The 26047-nt window shown below is 45.7% G+C and overlaps 1 protein-coding gene across 1 annotated transcript in view; it reads right to left on the reverse strand.

The window, feature by feature from the left end:
- The window catches only part of NADK2 (NAD kinase 2, mitochondrial), a 59140-nt gene extending 37120 nt beyond the window's left edge, over positions 1-22020 (reverse strand). Inside the window, exon 1 of the mRNA XM_090037222.1 lies at positions 21364-22020. Within this exon, the coding sequence (XP_089893348.1) occupies positions 21364-22020 (657 nt within the window). The remainder of the gene's footprint in view (positions 1-21363) is intronic.
- Between the last annotated feature and the right edge of the window lie 4027 nt (positions 22021-26047).

Raw genomic sequence — 26047 nt, forward strand, 5'->3', positions numbered from 1 at the left:
AACTGTGGAGGAATGGACTCAACTGATGAAAGGAAGGGAACTCATGGTGAGCAACTGGATCAAGAAATCAAACTTCAAGTTTTCAACCTGTCACTAGCTTCTTGCATGAGCTTTGGTCATGTCACTCCATCTCTAGGCCTTATTTTCTGCATCTATAAATAACCATATTATTTTTCGCTTTTCCTTTATTTCCTCTCTTTAGACTATATGCCCTTTGGGGTAGGGCTGCCACTGTGTTTGCACTGGGTCTAAAGAAATGGATCAGGGTCTTCATAAACTACTGCTATTCATTCTGAATTACAAGTCCACAGTGACAGTATACTACAGTGCCTGTCACTCCCTCCCTCCCTAGTCACTTCACAGGCATACAAAGAAAGGTTAGAGTGCTCTCTTTACTATATGGATAAGCAAGAGGCATTACCCAGATACGTATTCCATATCATGGCATGCACAAGGTCCACACATGCTGCAGCAGCAGGAAGTCTTGCTGGCAGTTAGCATTCAGTCCACACACATGCCCCAATAATTTCTGCAATGCAAGGTTGCAAAGGCTGATGCAGAACCAAGCACCACATGGGTTTCTTTTCTTCCTGATATCCCCAGAACATTCAAGAAATCCAAAGCAGAGAAGGGCAGTGAATAAAGGAATTCATGTTAAACTCCAAATATTACACTGGCTGGCCATTTCCCTAAACTTTTCTTGCTTGGAGTGCTTGTCCCCACGTGTATGCCACTGAAGGCAACTCCCAAGTAGAATACTAACTAGGCCTATGGGGGCCTGGAGCCTTGTAGGTTAGTAAAGGTATGAATGGAGCCCTACGCTGCTGTCTGGAACATACAATCAATGGCGAGGTCATTTAAAAGAATCCTGCCTGGACTCCAGCTGAGCATGCTCTTCTAGTCCATGAGGTCAGATACAGAGATCCACTTTAGCAGTGAATGGAAAGTGCATCACTTCATCTCCTATACAAGGCAATCTAGAAGACTGTCTTGTGTTACTGCTGGCACCAGGATTTGAGCTTGAACTTTACATTATATTGTTATTAACCAGCCCTGACCACATGAGCCCTTGTTCATCTCTAAACATGCCTTGTACCAATGCTGCCCATGCCACTTATTTGTGGATCCAAGCCTTTTTGCATAAACAATGGACTATGTCTCTCCTTCCACATCAATCTCTAATTCTGGTCAATAGAGAAAGCAAGATAGGTACAGAAGGGCCAGAAGTCAACAACAAGGAAGTGTAGGGTTGCTGCTGGCAGACTTCATGCACTAAAAGTCAGTTCCACATTAACTGAAGGGACTGAGAAAAGGACTAGGAGGCAAAAGGTAGCAGCTGCAATTCCCTATCCAGCGAGTTGGCTTCCAAAAGTTGAGTTGGACTGCTGCCACAAATCGAATTAATGAGCATGCAGTGTAGGTAGGTGAGCTTTTGGGTGGCCTTAAAAGAGTCTATCCTAACTCTCAATACAGACAAAGCCCTAGACCATGCAATCTAAAATTAAGCCTGTCATATGGGCCTCATGAAGGTTACTAGACATGTTAGTCTCAAGTAAGGCAGAAAGTAGGACAAGGTGGCATCTCAGAGACTAACTAGTTCAAAGAGGCATGAGCTTTCATAGGCAACAACATACTCTCTCAGTTGCTATGAATGGGCTTCTTATATGGGCCCCATAGATTCTAATAAGGTCGTTCTTTATTAAAGGAGAATGGAAGCAAACACCATAGGAAAAAGCTGTATGGAATCTGGAGCCAGCAGCCAGATCTTGAAAAGACCTCACTCTATTTGGCAGCACATCATCCATCACCCCTGGGACTAAACTTGCCTGCCATTTGTTTCCAGAGCATTTTACTTCAGACCAGTATACATGTGAATCAAAGATGTGCTGCTAGCAAAATCTCTGTTCTCTAGGCCCCTGGACATCGGAGATGAAACAACAAGCACTCAAAGGAAAGCTCACCATATATTTTACCTTAGAGTGAGCAATTCCTTACCAAAAGCGAATCTGAAACTATATATTGTAAACCAATTCGGACAGGGTGGCCAACCTGCGGCACCAGTTGCTATAGATGGCATAGGTAGCCTCTGTGTGACATGTAGCAGATCATGGAGGGTACAGTAGTGCACAGGGCAGGAAGCAGAAACCAAAAGCAGCAGGGAAAGGGGATCAGAGTGAGGGAATAATCTGTAGCACACCTGCTAAAAAGACTGGCCCCCAGTGAGTTAGAAACACCAAATCAATCAGAACTCAGCTGACTACCAAACATAACACTGTAGAGAACACTGTCTTAACACTATTTAAAAAACACAAAACACAACACAACAACAGCCCATCAAGAGGAAAGATTTGTACATTTGTCATCCATCTTGCATCAGAACCTGAGTCTGTTACTCCATACCACTTAACGTTTCAAGTCAACCTAAAAATACACACCCAGGAAGTTCATCAAAATAGCTAAAGATTTCAACACTGCCCACAGAAGGTCCTGACCATGGTAAGTGGATTACACAAAAGCATGCCACACTGAAGTTCATATAAAATAAAACAAACCGGAAGGGATCAAATATGAGGATAGAAGAAATAAATCCCCTCCCCTCAAAACATACAATCCCCTTTCTCCAATTCAGAACCCAGGCTTCCTTCCCTGAGGAAAATTCCCTAATTATGTGCCTCCAAAAGAATCTGTGCAGAAGTTTGCATCGGCCTTTTCTGAATTAATTTGTTATGCTGAGCTTAGAGGTGAGCAGGGAAAAGGACTTCATAAGTAAGACTTTAAGTACTAAAGACCCTTTTACCACACCAGCATTGGCAGGGCCCATGCTGTGTTCAGTGCCTCTCTAGAGGGAGACAGCCAAGCTCTGCCACTGGGGACATACCTCTAAGGACAGATGCATGATTTTCTAATACATTTTTCAGCATCACTCCCCAAAAATCTGTTAAGAAGCTGCTTGATTAAGTAATCTTCCAATCTGACTGTTCCTGCTGAAGAGACAGGGTTGAGCAAGGGAAGCTTAGGTTAGATATTAGGAAAAACTCAGTAGGATGATAGTGAAGCACTGGAAGAGGTTACCCAGAGAGGTTTTAGAGTCTCATCCTGGGAGGTTTAAGACAAAGCTTTGACTGGGATGATCCAGTTGGGGCTGGTCCTGCTTTGAGCAGGGGGTTGGACTAGCTAACCTCCTGAGGTCCTTTCCAACCCTCATTTTGTATGATTCTATGATCCAGCCCAGCCTGAGCTAGGAGAGGAACACCAGCTTAGCCACAGCTCTGTAGTGAGATCCCAGATTTTGGGGGTAAAGTAGGAAAAAGCCAAAAGGTGAAAGTAAGGTCTCTCAGCCTAGCTCTCCACCTGAAGCCTGCAAGGCACCAAATATTGCCAATAGCCCAGAGGTGAAGCACAACTCAGACAGCAATCTCCCAGAAAGACAAATGGGACACATCAGATAACCTAAGTGAAATGGTTAGAAATAATTTGAAAGATGAATGGAATTCCCCACAGAAAAAGCACCCCTCTGCAGCAGGGAGTTGAGCTAAGTGTGCCTGCTGGCTGGGAAGCAGATAAAAATAGTGGGGACTTCCTGGGATGTAGCACTCCCTGTCCAGCTGTCAGTGGTGGACAGGTCTGGTTCTGTCCTCAACCAGACCGAACGCCGACTGGCACATGGACCACAGCATGAAGAAGGGCTGGGGGACTGGATGCATATGCCCGTGATTCCCGAAGTATATGCCTCAGCACACTAGTGCACCTTGGAAGTGTGTAATAAAAAAAAAAAAAAAAAAAAAATGAGACTTTATTAGTACAAGATCCAGCCCATGGGGCTCCCCCCCACAACTATGCCTGCCAAGTTTCCAAGTTCCTTGTAGAAGGATTGGGATAAGTCTCAGGAACTGACCTGGCACTGCTCATCCAGCCCATGAGGCCAAAGTGTGGGGCACCTCTGTGTAAGTCTCACATATTACACTCCCCACACCCCTAAGAGTGAAGCCTGCCACCAATTTTATTCCAGAGAGTGTACCCCAGATATAAAAAGGCTGGGGAACAGTGATATATCCTAACAGCTCTCAACTTTATTTTACTGGTATAAACCTTATTGTTTTCTAAAAGCAGAAACTGGTGTCAGAGGGAATGAATTTTACATACACATAGGAACAAATATGACTTTGTGCCAGTTTAGAGCGCAGCAGTATGACAGCACAAAAACTAGAACAAAGCTAAAATAACATTAATATAAAACCCCCCACCTCGCATGAAGCCAGCAATCTTGTCTCTATAAAACAAGGTAAATACCATGGAGAGGGAGGAGACTATGATGGCCATGAAATAAATATATGTAAATTGGTCATAAATACGTTTAGATTGAAAAAATCAGGAGGTTTGACCATCAGAGCAGTGAGGTTCTGGAACAGCCTTCAAAAGGACTAAGGGAACATATAGCCAACTGCTTTTAGGAATAGCTTGATCAGGTTATGAACTGATTATACACGTTGTCACTTGCAACAGCAGAGGACAGGACTTGATGGCTCAAGAGTTCGTGCACTAAATGTAAAAAGGATAGTCCTTACATATGATATATTTCTTTATTTCATCCCCGGCATACTACCTATTTTCTTTCAGACTCAGTTTTTAAAAATCACCATAATAAAATTTAGTTCAGATTTAAAAAAAAACAAAAAAAAAAACCAAAACGGGACCTTAATGAGAATAAGGATTAAGTAGTAGACATTGTTTTCCCCTGAAGAAACAAAACAAAGGAAGTCTTGATCTCTGCTCTAATCACAGCCAAGTCACAGACTTCCAGGATGCAATTTAGCAAACCCTGTGCTCAGAATGTACTCAGAAGTAAGAAAGGCAGTGAGGAATTAGGAGACATTTTAGCCACACTTTTTCTTAGTAAAGATGTGCATCATTTGAGGGAACAAATGGTCTTCAGGTTGTCTTAAGCTCCCTTTTGAAGCAGTTGATAAAGCCTCAGCAGACTGTCTGGTTGCTTCTGTAGGAACAATACATTCTTGGGGGGGGGGCGGGAAACAAAAAACAAACAGTAAACAAAACTCCTGACAGGTCTAGAGATTAATAACCTCATAGAAAAACAGCATCCTGATGAAAATCTAAAAGCTGGAAAATAGTCTGTACCACAGAACCATATGGCAATGGAGAAAAGCTTTTAAAATACAGAAGAACTTACTATAGAAAGAAATCATTATTTTGATTCTAAAGTTTTTAAACTGAAGTGTTTTATTACCAAAGCTACAAGAAATATACTTTTACCTCTAGAAAGTGCTACTGTTAAACAAGGTTTAGACAAGGTTACAGCACTGATCTTCTATTCACTGGTTCCATCGGATAAAATATACATGTAAACCAGGAGTAGGCAATGTTTTTTGGCCGGAGTGCCAAAAAACACCACAATGGGCTAAGGGTACATGAGAGGATGCCCTGTTTGTGCCCCTTGCCCCCCACCCAGGCTCTGTGGCTGTCAGCAGCTACCCTGGCTCTGGGTAGCTGCTTGAGCCCGGGCTGCTCCCAGCAGAGCTTGCAGCATCCCAGCTGCCTCCTGGGGGCAGCCCAGGCTCCTAGCTGGCAGCAGCTACCCAGAGCCAGGGCCAGCTGCAGCCGGAAGGCTCCAAAACAGCTGTGCCGGACTCCGGAGCCCCGGCATCAGCTCTGTACTGGCACATACACCCACATGTCGGTACTGGCTGAGACTGCACAGGCACTTCAGGGCAGGCTGTGCTGCCTCGCTGTCTGCTCCGAGATGAGCACGCAGTTGCCGCCAGCATGGAGCTGATGCCAAAGCTGTGGAGCCCAGCGCACCTGTTCGCAGCCTGCCCATTGCTTGCTGCTACTGCCCAGACACCAGGCTGCTCCAGGCAGAAGCCTGCCATCACCTCTGTCCTGGGAGCGGGGGAAGAGACCAGGGCTGCCTTGCTTCAGGCCCCTCCCTCACCACCTGCTCCAAAGCATGGGTGCACGCACCAGCACGGAGCTGATGCCAGAGCCCGGCATAACTGTTTGGAACCTCCTAGCTCTGGGTAACTGCTGCAAGCCAGGAGCCCAGGCTGCTCCCAGCAGGCAGCTGGGATGCTGCAAGCCCTGCTGGGAGCAGCCCCGGCTCTGTCACTGGATGCTTTCAGGGCAGCTAGGATCTGGAACCAACTTCCAAGAGAAGTGGTGCTGGCTCCTACCCTGGGGGTTTTTAAGAGGAGGTTGGATAAACATCTTGCTGGGGTTGTTTGACCCCAGTATTATTTCCTGCCGTGGCAGGGGGTCGGACTAGGTGATCTACTCAGGTCCCTTCCGATCCTAGAGACTATGAAACTACTCGGTCTTAGAGAGGCCGCAGCTGGAGTACTGCACCCAGTTTTGGACCCCCACTTCAAGAGGGATGTGGATAAGCTTGAGGGTCCAAAGGAGAGCCACCTGCATGATCAAAAGGAAAGAGAACAAGCCTTATGAGGAGCAGCCGAGGGACATGGGACTCTAGCCTGGAGAAGAGAAGACTCAGGGGGAACTTGGTGGCTGTTTATAAGTACATAAGGGGGCGGGGGGGATCTGGGAGAACAGTGGTTCACCAGGGCTCCCCAAGGGATAACAAGGTCTAACAGCCACAAACTCCTGGAAGCTCAGTTTAAACTGGACATAAGGAAAAAACTCCTTTACAGTCCGAGTATTCAGGGTCTGGAACAGACTCCCCCCAGAGGTGGTGCAAGCACCTACACTTTGGACTCATTCAAAAAACATTTGGACACTTATTTTGCTGCGATCATTTGACCTCAGCAGGCTTCCAGCCTATGGCAGTGGGGCTGGACTTGATCTTGCGAAGTCCCTTCCAGCCCCTAGTGTCTATTATTTCATAGATTTTCAGGCAGGAAGCAGAGCAGCAAATCTAAGCAGGGCGGAAAAAGCAAATCAGCAGATCAGGCTGGGGAAGGAGATCAGAGCAACACTTGGGGAAGGTGCAGGGCTAGTTTGTGGCATGCTTACCAAAAAAGGTTGGCCCCCACTGGTCTAGGGAATGAGATTTTGAACTAACTCTGCTTTGGGTAGTCATTTTACTTTAAAAAATTGTCATGAGCAAGTTAGAAGGATCTTAATTTAGTGATACCTGTTAACATAACTAGAGTTCTATATGCTTTATAGCATAAAATGCAGAGAGAGAGCTTGCAACTTCCCTAACACCTAGCTACAATTATTCTTTACTTCTAAGTTTCCAATTTTTCCTCAGGCATATTTAAGAGTTCAAACCTAGCTTTTGGCATTCCTGGGTCTGGTCCCCTTCCCCCCCATGAACTACTTTGCAGTTCACAGTACTAGCTTTTTTGTCCCCTCCATTCAGTGCTCTGTTCATTTGCATAAACATTGTTTTAAGTATTTAGAACCTAATTTGCAGTCCAGGGTCAGCATGGATCATCATACAAAAGCAAGAATACATGGCCAATTTAAATTTGGAAAATAGCCTGTGAACTTCAGCAACAATGCAATCAACGTTTTTTAATATACATTCATTTAATGTTCTAATGATACATGTATTTCATGTTATTAAAAAAATTAACATATTTTATACTAGCATGTGCATGAAATACATCATATACAAGCTGAAAGCCGACACTCTGGCTCCTGCCTATTGTTCCAGTTAGAGCTGCATGTTCACACACCTCAAAGCTGCCTCAATATAAGAGAAATTCCTTGCCCAGGAAAGCATCCATCATCCCACACTCCTGTGAAATATGAAATATCATAACCAGAAAGACACAATTCAACATCCTGCTTGACACCAGACAACATCAAGGTAAACAGACTCTTCCAACTTTTATCTGAACCTACTTTGTACAAAATGAACTATTCCAAATCAGGAGATCTTACAACACCTTCAGCTCTCCTGTGAAATATGAATTTTCATTTCCACCTTGCAAATATTGTAAAATTTCTCCTATGTCTGAGGAAGGGCGAAAGTGCCCAAAAGCTTGCAAAATTTTTTTTTTGCAATTATCTAGTTGGTCTAATACAATACATCACCTCTGTCATGAGTTCCTGTTCATATAAAGCTGTCATTTAGCACAAGCCAACACTATGCGACTTCAATCCCCTAATCATATTTATCTCCTTACAAGAAGCTGCATGTTAAATCAGTGCTTCTTGTAGCATTGGCAGCATTTTATATAGGTATGTAGGAAGTCACTGTACCTTTACTTAAGGAGGGACTGAATACATAGATCTATCAGCTATAAGTTAAATCAAAACTATTTGAACGGGTCTCATAGTTAATAACTATGAGTTGCTTAAAAACTGCTCATTACTGAAAGTGGCTTTTAACTGGTCAAACATAATGCACATGAGCAAACAAGTCTTAACTACTTAATAACTTTTATCACTTGATTGTAAAAGTTTAAGTTTGCTCCAAAAGGTTAAAACTTTACTTTAAAAAGTGAAAATACAGAAAAAACAAATCAAACAGAGACCACAAGTTTAGTCCTAATCTTTAGATACTGGAGCCTAAAAGACCCACCACTTCCAGGCTGGCTGGCTAATGTTTTCATATTACTGAAAACTACTGAATCAAAGCAAAGCAACATGTTTTAAGAGCAGAGCAGATGATAATGATGTTAAAAATGTAGGTCTAAAATTTTTAGAAGTTGTCAGAATCAGAGAGAAGTAGAGATGGAAGGGACCTCCGGAGGTTATCTAGCTCACCACCCTGCTTGAGGCAAGAACATCCCTATTCAAACCATTTTATATAAACCCATAATTTAAAGCACCGGTAGACAATCCCCATCACATGTGCCAGAGCATGACATGTGAAGGCATATTGCTTGAAACATGTGCCTCAGGGTATCCACAGGGGAGCCACAAGGGGTCTGATCCTTGCAGCAGTGCAGCCCTGGCCCCTTCCCTGCAGTTCAGCTGAAGGCACGTGCACCTGCCACCAGCAATGAGCCAGAATAGGGCTCTACAGACCCTGGTGCAGCTGCTTGCGCCTCTGCCACCTGCTGCAAGCATCCCAGACTCAGTGGTGGGCAGCAGGGGCCTGCCCAGAGCCTGGGCCAGCTGTAGCAGGCAGCAGGGAGGCTGCAAGCAGCTGCACTAGGGTCTACAGAGCCCCAGCCTGGCTCATTGCTGGCAGCAGCTGCACTTCCACCTCAGGACAAATGCCGGGGGAAGAGGCCAGCACAGTGCTGTCACAACAAGGTTCAGGCCCCTCACCATCTGCTGCTGGCATGCCAACATCTTACAAGTCAAGGTTGCGGGGGGGGGGGGGTTTGGCACACTGGCCAAAAATATTGCCAACCCATGATCTAAACTCATAAGATAACGGTCAACTCTGACAACACAGACCTAACACCCTTAACTGCCAGGGGGAAAGCAGGGGAACTACAACAGCCAACATTCTGCTTCTACAGAGGAAGGCAGGTACTTCACTTTTCAAGCAATGCAAGACTAAGATAGGAGCATACAGTCAAACCGAGATAATACCATGCCTACTGACATCACACTCCACTTAATAGCACAAATTTCAAGATCAACTTCCACATGTAACAATACAAAAGAAATCTCAATTTGTCACAGTCAGCTGTATAATGTCAATAACTCAACCGATCTTTGCTGGATAAGTGCATTACTCAAAAACACAATAATTAAATGATACTTCAAGTTATCCTACGATTTACTGGCAAACTAATTTGCCTTGTTAAAGAAATATGTATAAAGATTTATGGTGACAAAAATGTATTTTTAAAAACATAACTTTAAAATAGACTTTTCAGGTGCCTACCTAGCAGCTGGGAATCTAAGGTAATGCTAGAGCCTGAATGCAGCTTGCCCATGGTCCAATGAGTCCAATTTACTTCAAAATTACATTACATCAGGTTGCATTAATTCTGACGGCACAGCATAACTTTTAAAGATGTTTGGGAAAAAGTCACAAAAGACAAAAAAAAAATTAATAGAAGTGTGACATGCAGGTACAGTGGCACAGGGGGTGGGGTCTAAAAGGACTCAAGACTTCACCCCACTTTTTTGTGCAATAGTTTATCCTCCCTTTTGTTTGTACATCACTTTTAAGATTGAATTTTAATATTTGATGTCCTTTCTTAGGTTAGAGGTAGGCATTACAGAAACTCACAAAATGCAAGGAGAATAGGATGCAAATCATAGTTCCTCCAAATTAAGCATGGTGGCACCATTCTTTACAAGGAAACCAAAAGACGAGCAGAGCCCACCTCATGTCCAACTCCAGCTACTGTTAAGTCTGTTAACTAGTGTAGGCTCCTATCAGCCCCTATGCCGTTATCAAGGTATTGCATGTGCTATTAGTGAACGTGCCTGTACTGATTTTGTATTCTTTATTAGAAATTATTATTCAGCTTAATTTCAATCCCCAGAAAGATACAGGAACAAATAAACAATCTGTACACAGCAAGAAGATAAGCCAGTAAGTTAAAACCAATATGGATGTGTCAGAAAACAGTTACATCACAAAACGTGACAGGGAACTAGGTCCTATGGACAGGAAAGAAACAATAGTTGGGAGATACTTAGAGAGTGACCATATGTCCCAGTTTTGCCAGGACACTACAGGATTCTGCAGCCCATTCCCAGCTGGTTGATCAGAAGTCCTAGGCCAGAGTTTGGCAGAGAAGCAGAGCAGCATGGTGCACCAGGCAGGCACCTCTGCTACCACATGGGAGCCAAGTGGGTGGACTAGAGCAGGCACCACTCCGCCCTCCCGTAGCATGGCCTCGATCCTGCACAGCAGCAGAAGCAGCACCTGTCTGGTGCACCATGCCACTTGCACCTCCCCATCAGACTCTGACCTGGGACTTTTAACCACTCCGAGGAATGGTTAAAAGTCTTGCACTCTGAAATCCAGAGTGACCAGACCGCACCAGGAAGTACAGTCACTGTAGATATATTTTTGTTTTAGTAAGACCAGTGACACTGTCATGACATTTGTTTAAGCAAGCTAGTGAAACATGGTCTAGGGCAGCAATTCTCAAACTGAGAGTGTCTCAACCTAGTGAAGGAAATTACAAGCAGAGTTGTATACTCCCTAAATTTGTCAGCTCTGATTCAGCCCTTGTGCCTATAATTAAAAGACATTAAGGACTTATTGCATCTCAGGTGATCTGTAGTAACTGTCTTTGTACATGCAAATGCCCCATTTTAAGGAAAGCTAACTTAAGACAACTTAGCCTTGGTTTCATTCAAGATTAAACCCTCACCATGCAGTAAGGAAGGAACAATGGAAAATTACCACTTACTTGGCTATTCCCTGCTTCCTATCAATTGTAAGAAAATGATTTTGTGCAACTCCAAATTGCTCATCTGCCTGGGTGGGACTGCAGATGAATTCCACAGGGTCTGTCCCAGGTCTGGTTCTATTCAAATATATTCATTCATGACTTACTAAATTTAGAGAAGGTACCAAACTGGGATGGGCATAAGCACAGAATTCAAAGTGACCAGGAATCAACTCTACAAATACAAACTGGCTAGGCAGCAACTCTGAAAAGAAGGATCTAGGGGATATGATCACAAAAAGCACATGAATCAACAAGGTCACACCATTGCGAAAAAAGTCAACAGTGTTCCGAGATGCATAAGCAGGAGCATCATGGGCAAGATATGTGAAAGAAACTTTCCACTACTCATCTGACATACATTCATCTAATCAAGATAGAGCTCAATTAGAAAAGGTTATACAGTTTTGGACAACACAATTTAAGGAAGATGTGCAACAACTGGGGAGAATCCAGGGGACAGCAACACATTTAGTCAGATGTCTAAAAAAAGCATGACCTTCAAGTGAGGCAACCAACTATTCTGAATTTCCCAAGACACTTCCAAATTTCAGAGCTGTCAGGATCCATTAAGAGCCCTGAAATGCATGTTTGGTCCCAAATTTGAAAAAGTGGTCCTGAGCCTTTATAAGTCACAGACCATGTGCCCAACCCCATTCAGCATGCAGGAGTCCTCAACTGATGAACCACGGCCAGCGAGTTACAGGGGTGCCACAGGTGGGTGGGATTTTTTCACTGTGAAGTTTCATGCTTTTTTTTTTTTTTTTTTAAATAGATTAAACACAAGTACAGAAAAGATTATTTCAGGTTTCAAAGCCTACTGCCTCTACACAAAAACATTTAAGCACCTGCCTCAAGACCCCTAGGATCCATCTAGAAATCAATGAGTGTTTGGGTCATGCACATGACCTTTTGTTCAGCTGAATGCCTGGTTCACAAATGGCTGAAGCACGAGGCACCTAAAGTTCCTTTCGAAAATAAATGACTATGTAAAAGCTGAAGCAGAGTGAATATTTGCACAGATTTGAGAAACTCAAATTTTAGTGGAGCATCTGTTCTGCAATTTGAGTTGTTCTAGCAGATCTCCAATCTTGGCAGCAACAAGAACGGTCTCAGAAGGGACTGGAAGTGCAGTATTTCTGTGGATTAAGCTAAAATGTAAGTGTCATCCTAATAAATTAAGACACATGGGGAACCCTGAAAGTCATAATGTTTTAGGACAAAGTTTTAGGTCAGCAAACGGGGCAGCAAACAGGGCAAGCAGTTCGCAGGCAAGTCTACTGCCCCCCTTTGAAGTGAGAGCCTTTCAGCTTGGTGCAAGGAAGCAGGGGAAAAAAAGAACCCTTTGGGGTAGGGGTGCATCAATAAAGATTTTTTGGGCCAACACCAATGGTCAATTATTAACCAGCCATACCAGCCAATACTGATCAGATTGCCATTATACAACGCAGCAGCTTGGAGAGCAGCATCCAGCTGGGAAGTCTATTCAGGGTGAGGGGTGTAAAGAGACACAGACTGAGATCCCCCCATTGTAAGGGAGGGAGCGAAGCTGGGGCTTATCTGGGAGGTGCAAGGCAGCAGCTCCCGCCACTGCACACACCCCTGGGGGAACCATGGGAGGCGTGTGCCTCCCAGATCTGTGTACGGAGTGAAGGCAGACTACCACTGTGCATTTGGAGCCGGAGGCTGCACCAGCCTCTTCTTCCAGGTTTCTTCTGGTAACTGCCAGGTGGGGGAGTGTCTGCAGCATAATCAGTGCCTCCTGGCTCTCTCTCTCTCAGGGAACAGGCATAAGAGTTACAGGAAGAGGTGGTGAGGCTCCAAAGCATCCTCCACCATGAGGAATTGATCATTTCTATGTTGGAGGAGACCTCCAGGACTTTGGAGAAAGAACAGCAAGAGGCAGTGCTAGAGAAGAGAGAGGACACGGACTCCCACGAAAGTGGAAGCTTGTGACCTCTGGCAGCAAGCAGAAATCCTCATTTCGGCCTGCAGCAGTTTGTCTGCAGAATAGATATGGAGTCTTATCTACAGAGGGTTCCATTCATGGAGAAAGGCATGCCAGGCATCCCCAAGGTGGGAAGGATTGAGACACCCACTACCAAGAAGAAGCCACAGGTGGGAGTGGTTGTAGACTCCCTTCTGCAGGGGATAGAGGCAGTCATCTGCTGACCTGATCTGTTGTCTCAGGAAGTCTACTGCTTGCCCAGAGCTCAGATGTCACAGAGGAATTACCAAGACTCACCCAGGCCCTCTGACTACTACCCCATGCTGCTTATCCATGTGCGCACTAATGATACTGCCAGGGGAGACCCTAAGCAGACCAAAAGTTACTACAGGGCTCTGGGTGCCAAGATGAGGGAATCTGAGGCTCAGGTCATGTTCTCTTAGATACATCTGTTCAAGGGAAAGGGCCCAGGAAGGAAGCAAATGCATTCTGCAGATCAATGCCTGGCTATACAGGTGGTGTCACCATGAGGAATTTGACTTATCTGACCACGTACTGTTGTTCCAAGAAGGATTGCTGGGAAGAGATGGGATTCACCTGATGAAGAGAGGGAAAAGCATTTTTGCAGACAGCCTCACTAACCTAGTGAGGAGGGCTTTAAATTAGGTTCACCAGGGGATGGAGAACAAAGCCTTGATGTAAGTGGGTGACCTGGGACATCAGGGGAGGTGTTCACATTCTCCCTGAGAAATCAAGACAATCAACTAGTTACCTCAGGTGCCTGTATACAAATGCATGGAGCCTGGGAAACAAGCAGGAAGAACTACAAGCCCCTGCACAATCCCAGAACTATGATGTGATTGGAATAACAGAGACTTGGTGGGAGCTCACATAACTGGAGCAGTGTCATGGATGGATACAAACTGTTTAGGAAGGACAGGCAGGGAAGAAGAAAAGTTGCTCTTTATTTAAAAGAGCTGTATGATTACTCAGAGCTCCAATATAAAACGGGAGATAAGCCTGTTGAAAGTCTCTGGGTTAGGGTCAGAGGGGAGAGCAACAAGGGTGATGTTGTGGTGGGGTCTGCTATAGGCCACCAGGCCAGGAGGACATGGCAGATGAGGCTTTCTTCCAACAACTATCAGACGTTTCCCAATCATAGACCCTGGTACTCATGGGGGACTAAATCACCCTGACATCTGTCAGGAGGGCAATACAGCAGTGCACAGGCAATCCAGGAAGTTTTTGGAGAGCTTTGGGAACAACTTCCTGGTGCAAGTGCTAAAGCAGCCAACTAGGGGCCATGGTCTTCTTGACCTGCTGCTCACAAACAGGGAAGAATTGGTGGGGAATGTAGTATAGTGAATGGCAACTTGGGCAGCAGTGACCATGAAATGATTGAGTTCAGTATCCTGAGGAAAGGGAAGGATAGACAGCAGCACAGGAAGGACCCTGGACTTCAGAAAAACAGACTTCGACTTGCTCAGGGAACTGGGCAGAATCCCCTGGGAAATCAGTCTGAAAGAGAGAAGAGTCTAGAAGAGCTGGTTGTATTTTGAAGAAGCCTTACTGACAGTACAGGAACACAACATCCCAATGCACAGGAAGACAAGCAAGTATGGCAGAAGACCAGCTTGGTGTAGCAGGGAACTCTTCAGTAAACTAAGTCACATAAAGCAAGCTTAAAAGTGGAAGCTTGAACAAATTAATAGGGAGGAAAATAAGAGCACTGCCTGGGCATGCAGGGGTGAAGTCAGGACGGCCAAAGTGCGAGTTGCAGCTAGCAAGGGATGTGAAGGGGAACAAGAAGGGTTTCTACAAGCATGTCAGAAACAAGAGGAAGATCAGGGAAAGTGTGGGTCAATTACTGAATAGGGGAGTGCAGCCTAGAGTGGATTAAAATATCTTTTTTTTTTTTAATTAAAAAAAATTGTTAGCTTTTTTTAGTTGAATCAGATTTTTTTTAGATGCTTTTAAAAAAAAAAACTATGTAAAGATAGTTTTAATTTAAGATACGTTAAACCTCAAAGATATCATAGAATAGGGATTATCACTTCTAATGATATACTGTTTGAAACAATATATTCATGGAACTTCTTTAGAAAAGTTTTATAAGTTGGACTATATTAGGAGCCCAATCTTATGGGGTTCTCAAACGTTCCTCAATAAATTAGTAACAATTAAAGAAAACCCCTCTACCCAATGGGACTCAATGCTCAGTCTAGAAGATCTGTGACGCTTAGCTTCACTTCTCAAACTGTGGATTTGTGTAACATCCTTGTTAAAAGCAGTATATGGAGATGAAAGATAACAGACCTGATTACCTGACCTTCAGCCCTCTTGTCTCTCTGCAAGTGTGTGCACTTAGTGAAGCCCTTACCTCTCTGAAAGTGCAAAGTTTCAAGAAGTTAAACAAATAAAGAATATCAAACAAAAAGAATGCACTTTTTGTAGAAAACAATGCTTAAATTGAGGCTTTTTGACCAGTAATTTCAAGTCATGATTAAAATTGATTTGATTTTAATCAAGTCTACCCTAGTTATAATTATGTGATATACAAACCTTAGAATAATTACCAGGGATCTGGGTTTTCCATCTGTTGCAGAAAAACATGGATTTTCTCATTTGAAGAGAAAAATGCAGATTTTCCTGTTTAAAGGAGAAATATCTCAGGAAACCGTGGGTTTCCCCCTGCAGGCTGGCAGCTTACCAGCCTCCTTGGGGTTATGGGGAGAGGGCAGGGTAATTGGAGGCAGAAGGCACCACGTGCATGTCCACGCTCAAGCACATGGCCCACATACAGACAGGGAAAGTGGTGGAAGCAGTCCCAACAGCCAGATCCAGTTAAGTGTATAGGAGATAGAAGTTGGAAGGCCAGGGATTGGGGACTGTCAGGGGTCTGTGGAGGTCAGGGGGATTTCGGGGAAGGTGTCTGGGTGCTGGGACTGCGGCAGGGTAGCACGGATGGTGGGGAGGCACTTGTCCCTCCAACAGGGAAGGGGATGGGGTGTGGGGAATTACAGAGCACTAGTAGAGCACACTTTAAAAGAGGTATTGACAAATATATTTAGTCTTCACAGTTCTCTCCTACCAGGAAGAAAAAGCAAGGAATGGGATCCTAAAAAATGAAGTAGGCTAAATCTTTCATCCTGGATCCTCTAAGACACACAAGCTTAACAAAACTAAACTCACATCATGCAAAGCTATGCACACACCTAAATCTGTGGAAAAAGAAAAAAAGCATTTAGAGATTAACTGAAATGAAAGGCAAAAACAAATACTTTGCTTCTATTTGTGGGCCAAGTCTCTTTGGGTGCATCTACAAATGCATTAACACACTTTCATTTATGAGCATTATATCTAGTACCTCCATTGTGAGCTACTAGGAAAATGTGCATTAGCCTATCTTAATGCGCATTAACTAAAGAGCACTTTTTCAGTGATGCTCTAATGCACATTAAAATAGGCTAATGAGCATTAAAGCACACATATAGACATGCCCTTTGGTGTCCTAAGCATTCATGCCCCTGTGAGGGGAAGAATACCACTATTAACACTGAAAATACAGTATTTAAGAGTTCTTTATAAAGAACTCCCTTGAAAAAGCAGTAAGTTTGAAAGGCCTTCCCAAACAATTTTGCTCTCTGGACATGAAATTAAGTGGTAAAAGGGAGGATGGGGTCATTAAGTTAGCTACTAAGAACATAGCAGTACCTTCTGGATTTCCATAACAGACCACCAGAGAACAGAGCAGCTCCCATACAACACATTCCTATCCAAAACTCTGCACTTCCACCCAGTTTATCCACAGGAGGAAAAAAAAAAAGGGGGCAAACCGTCTCTAGTTGACCAAAGCTGAATGTTTCTCTATTTAAAAGTGACTTATCCCAAACTGTGACCCTGGAAAGTTCCTCAGCTAGAACATTAAACACACAAAAAACAACCATAAACGTTTTAGATGAGACAGACCTGTCAACAAAAGCACTCTGGCAAGGGAAGGGATGTCCTTGTAAAGGCACACTTCAAAAGGGGTCACATGCAGTAACGGCTGTGTCCCAACTCATCAAGTACTACTCCAGGTCAAACAATCGGTCCCTGCCTGCTCAAACATCTAACAGAAATAAGTAAAGCAGATAACTATCTATCCATCCATCTTAAAGTTACTTCCATTTGATAGACTAAACACAATGCCTACTAAAAAAGTGATACACTAAGAAAAGACATTTCTACTCTTCATTGCTTTAAGGGTTCCAATTTCTTAGGGCCTTACAAAGGTTGACTCTGCAATTGCCCAAGATCTGTCAGCTTGCTCAGATTTAAGGGGGGGGGGAGAAGAGAGAGAGAGAGAGAGAGTCAGGAAAAGCCAGTTACAAACAGCCTGAAAATATGAGCAAGGAAAATGGACAATCCTACAAACAAGCTGAAGAAAATTCAGGAAAACAGCAGCATCCAAAATTAGGAACTTGGAACAAAAAGGCAAACAAACCTTTCAACTTGATGAACAAATCTTTTTTTAGCATGTGTATCTACAGAGCAAAAGTCCAAATCATCATTGCAAAACTGCATGTAGTGTAAGTGAGGGTTTGTCTACATAGAGACATTTATATCACTAGAGTTATATTATAACTTACTGGGCAGACATTCTAAAGGAGATATCAACTAAACTAGGAAAAGGCTCATATTCTGGAATAAGCATCTATTCAAGGCTTTATAGAAGTACAATTATACCAGCAAGTTTTTTCTTACAGGCACACAAATGTGTGCCTCCATTCTGTATGCAAACTGTTACAATTTCATGACAATTGGGTAAGGCTAAGTTAAAAGAAGAAAGGTTTTGCCTTAAAGTATTTATGATAGCAACTGTAATCTGCAGCTTGCTTTCCAGATATCTGGAAAGAATGACTCAAAGGGGCTTACAGTCCAAAGACTTTTCTGAACAGGTACAATTAGCTGATTTAAGAAATATCAATTAAAATAACACAGTCAATGCACATTATACTCCTGTCTGGGTATAAAATTACTTCAGATTATTGCAGCTTAATTCTTGTCTATAGAAAATAAGTTTGGCTCAAAAAGGGCTCAGCTACAGTGAACTAAAACCATTTCACACATCTGAATGAGAGCATTGCCATGGAGGTTTAATAACACTAACTCATCCACATGGACTGCACACCTGTTGATTCACCTAGACTTTCCTGGCTGTCCCTAGGCAGGCAAGTGGCTACAAAAACTTGAATGACAATCAAGGCAACTAGATTTATAATGGGCAACAAAGCAAGAAATGGCTCTTTAAGAGGGACTTTATTGTGAAGAAGGCAGAAGTCTTAGATAAGATCTTCTGAAGATCTTAATATACTTAAGCCACATCAAAGAAGGTATAGAGGCAACTATGTAGGGAGCAGGGGTGTTGAACCTCCAGCTCAGAGCTGTCATCTGGCCCAAGGAGCTCCCACTCCACAAGTCCAGAAATCTGGCAGTGAAGGAGCAATGGTAGCATTGCCTGCACTGGAGTACAGCAAAGTCAGCATGCAGGGGCACTCTATGGCTGGATCTGGTCCATGGGGTCAGGCCAGTGCACAGCCAAGCACACTGTATCACACCCACATGCTGACTGTGAGCCACTCTTCCGGCCCTTCTGTACCACTGATATAGAGACTGGCAAACAGGTAGACAATAGGGGTGCACTGATAGAGATTTTTTGGGCTGATACCAAAGGCTGATTTTTAACGAGCTATGTTGGCCAATACCTACTCTACTGACTATATGCGGCCTGGCAGCTTAGAGCAGGGTCTGGCTGGTAAGTGTTTTTAGTGGGAAGTTGTTAGTGGGCAGGGGGAAGTGGCGGGGCCTACAGCGAAGGAGGGAGGGAGTGGGGCTGGGACAGAGCCACAGCTCATCCGGGGGGCATGGAGGACGGCTGCTGCTGCGGGCTGGGGCCAGCACTTGACTCTTCCCAGTGTGGGAGTTAGGCAAGGGCTGTGCTTGGGGCAGGCACCAGCAGCACTGGGGGGAAGGGGCCCAACAGAGAACTCTGTGGTGCCTGCATCCCCCCATAGCCCCATTTCCAGCACTGCTGCTGCCTGCCCCAAATGCAGCCCTTGCCCAACCCCCCACTGGGAACAGCCCAGTGCTGCCCCCAGCCCTAGCCTGCAGTGGTAGTCCCACCCTCACCCACACAGATTGGGAGAGGCACACATCCCCCATTCCCTCCCAGAGTATGCACAGTGGCAGGAACCACCCGCCCATCCCACACCCCACAGATGAGCTGCTTGTGGCTAAATCCTATGCCCCACTGCAGCTGTGCAGTACCTGCCCCAGCCCTGCACTCCCTGCCTCACCACGGGGGGGGCCTCAGTCTGTTCCCCCTCTCCTTCCCCAACAACAGACTTACCAGTCGGACACTGCTCTCCATGTTGCCAGGATGCACTTCTGTCTGCTCAAATGCTGCACTGCAGCTGCGCGCATGCACAGAGTATTTAAATCAGCAACATTATCAGCTACATTGGCCAAAAAAAGCCGACAATGTCAATTTTCCTTATATCGGTGCTGATACAAGATGAGACTGATATATCAGTGCACCTCTAGTAGACAAGCATGGGAACAGTGGTAAATGAGGGGACTTTCTGAAACCTGACTAAGGAATTTAAGTAGGGAGGAGCAGAGATCTGTTATGCTTTGAAAATGGTAAGAAAAAACCCCTGAGATTTGATGCCAGAGCCACTGAACTGCCAACTGAGGGAAGAAAAAGAAAGGGTAAGAAAAAAGTTACTTTAGCAACTACATTACATTTATACTGAATAGGCAGCTATGAGTTTCTGTAAGGATTTTGTAGAAGCTGGGGTAGGAAATAAGGACGAGAAGATTTGGCTGGGAAGCTGGAAAGGTTTGGGGGGGGGGGGGGAGGAATTACAGGATCTTAGAAGCCATAAAAAGGAAGTGGTAGAGCTGCGATTTGTGTAGCTTAGATAATGTGCAGCAAAGGAAAAACTTAATCCCCTTAAGAAGAAACATTAGAAGACCCAAAACTAAAGACACCATGAAATTATTATCTTGGCATTTACTTGGCCATTAACTTACAGCCTTTACTAACAATATCACATATCCCAAGACAAATATTAGGACATTTCTTTACAGCCTGCTAGCAGTTCTTAGGATTTCTAACCAAAAAGTAACTGATTTATGAGCCCTTTGAATTACTATGAGATGACCCATACCAATTCAGACTACCACTGTTAAACTGAACCTTCAGTGTTTGTCCTCCTAATGGAAAGATTTCCAAAGGGGAAGAGAAGAAAAAAGTGTCCTGCAGGATTAAATAAGAGGTAGTTAGCCATATTAGTCTGAAATCAGGCAGAAAGCAGGTAGACTTGCACCTTGTGGACTAACTACATGAGAGCTGCATCACATGATTTTTCTTACCCAGTAGAAAAGAGCAAGCTTCCTACCCTGCAGGATAAAGTCATTGGATGTAAATGGAAGCTATTAAGAAATTAACAGTTTAACATAGCGGTTCCCCAAGTCAGACAGACTGTGCACTACCAATTTAAAACGATACAACCTTAACTACCACCAGCAAAATCCTGTTACATAAGGTAATTACAATAAATCTGCTAACACATACTACTGACAGGTTGTCTGCATACCACTGGTGGTATCCCTACCACAGACTGAGAGCCACAGGCTTAGTGGGTTAAGACAGCAGCACTAATGGCCCATTCACATCCAGCATCACTGGGCTGCTGCTCACATTCCTGCATACAAGGGTCACTTCAGGAGTTAGGAGGCTTGAAGCTGGAGAATATTTCTAGTGTGCAATGACTCCAAGGAGGGGGGCTCCAGGACCAAAGCAAGCAGTCATTTGGGAGGCTATGGGAGGTCTTGCCTACAGGATGGAGCTGTTTTTTTAAGGACAGCCAGATGGCAGGGCACAGGGGCATCTTACACACCAGAGGTGTCAAACTCTGGATGAGTGGCATGGGCCAGTTTGCCAGCCCCCTCCACGCATGGGGGCTGCCCCGGTCCCGCTGCACCTGCCCCGGTGCTCCACCCGCTGCAGCCGGCCCAAAGCAGGGGCTGCCCGCACGCCGGGCCGGGCCGGGCCAGGGCCGCACTCACCAGCTGGCGCAGGTCGTCCTCGGAGAGCCCGGCGAAGCGGTAGCGCTGCTGCTCGAACTCGTAGCGCGTGGTCTTGGCCACCACCACCACGCGCGACGGCCGGAACCCGCGGCCGCCGCCGGCCGAGCCCCGCCCGGCGGCAGCGACGGCGGCAAGAGCCCGGGGCAGGGGCAGGGCGAGAGCGCGGCAGGGCGGCAGCAGCAGCGGCGGAGCGCAGGGGCGGCCGCGCAGCAAAGCCGGGCCGCGGGGCATCGCCCGCGCTCCGCCGCCCCCCGGCAGCGCAGCTCTGCCTGGGCCGCCTGCTGCCAGCGCCGCCGCCGCAGCCGCAGCTGCCCGAGCGCGGGCCTCACATGGCCACGGCGAGCCCCGCCCACCCTGCGGGCCGCACAACGCACGCGCCGCACTCCACCAATGCGGGAAGCCGCCGCCACGCCCAGCCGAGGTGTCAGAGCGCGACTCCATGAACCAGCCGTTAGGGCTGCGCGTGCGCTCCTTCCAACCAATCGCGAGGCACGTGGCTGAACAAGGACGAGAGCTAGAAGAGCCCGTGATGTTAATAGGCTGCTCGTTTGATACCGCTGCTAAGGCGGGTGCGCCTGAATCTCGACCCGCCAGTGCGGCTGCGCATGCGGCGAGCGGTGTGGATTGACTACGCATGACAGTTGTTGCTCAGAGGAAACGTCTCTCCCCCTCTCCTCCAACTGTAGGGGCCTGAAATAAACCCCGCTCGGACCAGGGGTCCTGGTGTGCTCCGAGTTACAAAAATCACCGGTTTTCAGTTTTAAAAAACTAACCACGATTCTACATTTTTCCGTGATTAAAATGAAACACCACTTACATATATCCGGGGGGGTGGGGGGGAAGAGAGAGTGGTATTTCATCCCAAATCCACATTTTTCTGTGATTATTTTGTTTGTACTGAAAATGGGGGATTTTTTTAAACTGGAGAGACCTGGGATGCTGGCTCAGGATGCAGATGCGGGAAAACTGGGCAAGACGGGGCCTCCCAAGCCACAGCCTCTGGCAAGAGCCTGAGGGAAGCCCCAGGAAATGGCACTGCCACCTCAGCCCCACTGCTTCATTACGGCAGTTTATTAACGTGTGGGTTATGACCCAAAAGTGGGTTGCAAGGGTCTAAAAACACTTTAAAAAATGGGGAAAAACAGGGAACCACAGCTTTCCCCTTGCCAGCTGTCAGTTCCCAGCGGTCGGGAGTGAGGGGCACAGGGTGGCAACTGGCCACCCATGTTTACAAATGGGTCCTGGGATAAAAAAGGTTGAGAATCACTGGTTTAGGGAACCAGACAGGCTTATCTTAAATCCAAGTGATTTCCACCCTAAATCCCAGGGCACGGCTCCTGGATGGAAGGCACTGGTAGGGGATGATTTAGGACGGTGCGGCTATGCTGCTGTTTTATGGGCATTCCCAGGCTTCTGGGCCTTGCTGTTTGCCCCGACCTCCCTCTTCTGCTATTTGTGTCAGGGTGTTTTTGAGCTTTCCTCATATGGGCTTGGTGTTGACTGCAGCTGAGACTCGGGACTTTGACTGGGATGTGCCAGTGCTCTCATCCTGGGACCAAAGCCAGAGGTTCCTGGCTATAAGGTCTTGGCCCCTTTGCTCAGGGTCACACCAATAGCCATATCTGGGGTGAGGAAGGAATTTTACTCTGTGGTCAGATGGACGTCTTCCTCTGCAACAGGGGGTCTGGGATGTCTTGAGTATATATCAACAACATGTCATAGAAGCAAGATGTTGGCTGTCCTGATTCCCTTGCTGTACCTGTGGCAGGTTAGATGTTAGGTCTGTGTTGTGTCAGGGTTGACAGTAGTCATATGTAGTTTAGATGATGGTTTGCATGGGATGGTTTGGATGGGGACGATCTTGCTTCAGGCAGGGGTTGGACTAGATGACCTCTGGAGGTCCCTTCCAGTCCGACTTCCTTATAATTCTATGACTTCATGTTCAGCTGTGTCACAAAGCAGACATCTTTCTACGGTCTCTTCCAAGTCAGAAAAATTCTTCTGAACTAAGTAACACATAAGTGTGTAGCGCAATGAAGGCTCAATTGCAGGAATTTGGACCGTGTTTCACTAGCATTAGAACAAAGATGGTAGAGGAGTGGAAGCCAGGGACAGAGAATACATGAATTACCCAAGTTCAGATAGAAATCTGTAATTGAGCTAGGACATAAATACAGATTTCTAGAGGCACAGCCTATTGATTTACCTATTGGAAGGAAGGAGGCTGTCGTCCTTCCTCCCAATCTACCCAGCCAGTCAGGAGAGCAGGTTTTCAGAATAGTGGGGTTGGTTTACAGTTTTTAATAGTGTTTTATGCATGTTAATAGAGCTAAATCTGCATATTACAGTTTAGTATGCATACAAGATGTGATATTAAGTCTTTCATTTAGAGCAATCTGGGTAAGATTAAAAAATCAACACCATGGTCAAACTTGCAGGAATACGGGTTTTTTTTTTATAAATTGCTTTTTGTTTTCCATTTGGAAATGGTGAGGCTTTTTTGCAACAGTTGGTATACTAAAACCAATTATTTGCCTATATTAGCCCACTGGAGGCTCAGCCTGGTATTACATAGACATTCAGATATTCATCTTGAATCACTGAGAAAGACCTAAGTGAGATTCTTTTTGTGGAGGTTGCATATAAGTCTGAAAAAGAACCTGAGATCTCACAGAACTGGGTCACCAGTTCATTTTGTTTTTATGCCCAGGAGTTAAATACTAAGGGCCAGCTCCTTTTCCAACTATGGGGCATCATAGGCAGCTAAGTTATTCCATCCTGCTCAAGTCCCTGAAAACTGACAGAACAAGGCCTGGATCCAGCCTGCGGCACAAGGGATCAGTGGCAAGCAGCTCAACTCTGCACATCCCCTTTCCTGCTCTGTCCTGTGCTGCTGATTGTCCCGCACCGTGAGAGGGGCCTTGTGGCACTCTCCGGTTCGTGGCAGATCTGGATTTACAGGATGAGGAAGGCTCGGATGCGTAATGGTTTCAAATAACAATGTTTATTTACTCATGCCCCTATAGCAGTAGTTGGCAGACAATGGAGGCGAGGACACCAGAATTCGCTTGCGTTACGCGTTGTGAATCGAAGACGAGATGGTCCGGAACAAGCGGGGGTATGCCTGAGGGAACGGCCCTAAAGAAACATGAGGCCAGCTCAGGTTGTGGTGGAATGGCGGTCTCTCGGGGCAACTGCTGGGCGGGGCTTAAATACCTCGCCATTCCACCAGGATTTCTCTTGAGCCAATTAGAGGCCGTCGTTCAAGGAACTTTCCAGGCGATCATGCATCGTTCTCATAACCAGCGCGTGTCTGATTATGTTACAGCGCATGATCGGGGGGGGGGTGGTCTCAGGCTTGACCATGCTCGTAACAGCGCTTGCAGCACAGACGCCAATTTGATCTTTACACTGATCTTCGCCACAGCCCTCCCTGTTTGCCAGTGTCAGAGGGAGGGGAAGGAGAGAGGTAGTCACTTCTCTCCCGTTTCTCCTTCCTCTACTGGAGGGGAGTAGTATCCCACAATGCCCTTGGGCAGCAACACCTGGCCCAATACTCTAAAACAGGGATGCTCAACCTTTTTGCCCAGCAGACTAGATGAATGGTACAGGGTTGGTCCACAGGCTGGGTGGACCTCCCACACCAGGATGGGAGCCCTGGGGCCTGGCACCGCATACTCCCTGCCCCCTACATCAGGACTGGGTTTCACGGGCTGTGCACTACCCCCTCCTGCCAGGATTGGGCCTAGGGTTGCTAACCCTCCAGGATTGCTCTGGAGTCTCCAGGATTTAAATATAAAGCTGTAGGAGACCCGCTGAGAGTCACCAAGGAGATAAATGATACGGTATTCATTAAAAATAAATATTAAACATTGAATCTGATTTACACAGTAGTCCAGTGGGTTTTTAAAAGGTAATAGGAATGTGCATTTGCCTTTCTGATGTAAAGTCTACACACTGTAATCTGTAACTGATGTACGCAAGCACGCAGGCATGTTCACGTTGTGTCTCAGGCATGTTGGTGTTTCAGAAACCTCCCGGAATAGATTCAAACAGAGTTAGCAACCCTATGGGCCCTGGGGGCCTGGCATGACCTCCTCCTGCTCTCACATGCTAGGATTGGGCCCTGGGGCTCAATGCTGCCCTGCTCCTGCCTGGACCTACACACTGGAATCACACCCAATCCATGCCTGGGGCTCTCCATGGGTCTCAAAATTCAGCAGCAGGGGAGTGGTAGCACCTAAATCCGGTCCACAGGCTGGGAGCTCAGCACCCGTGCTCTAAAAAGCTGAGCACCACCACTTAGCACTTTTGCAATGTGCCTTCTTCATCATAGCCTTCAGACTAAGTCACAAAGAGTGGTAAGGACCCATTCACTTTTTGCATTAATAATTTTTCAGCAACTTTAGCAAGGTAGAATCACATTTAGACACCAGTTAGGTGTAACAGGATCTGGGCCTAAATCTTCTGAGTTTCATAAGTTTGATGGTAATTTTAGATTGTGTATGATAGACAGCTCTACCTTTCATCAATGATTATTCCAATAATAATCAGTAATACCACCATAATGCCTTTGAGCCCTAGTCATGGATCAGGACCCTTTTGTATTGCACAAACAGAACAAAAGAATGATCTTTGTCCCAGGGGTTGTAACATCAGTGGA

Source organism: Crocodylus siamensis, chromosome 3 (assembly GCF_052110815.1).
Source record: "Crocodylus siamensis isolate JL-2025a chromosome 3, ASM5211081v1, whole genome shotgun sequence".
NCBI lineage: Eukaryota > Metazoa > Chordata > Crocodylia > Crocodylidae > Crocodylus > Crocodylus siamensis.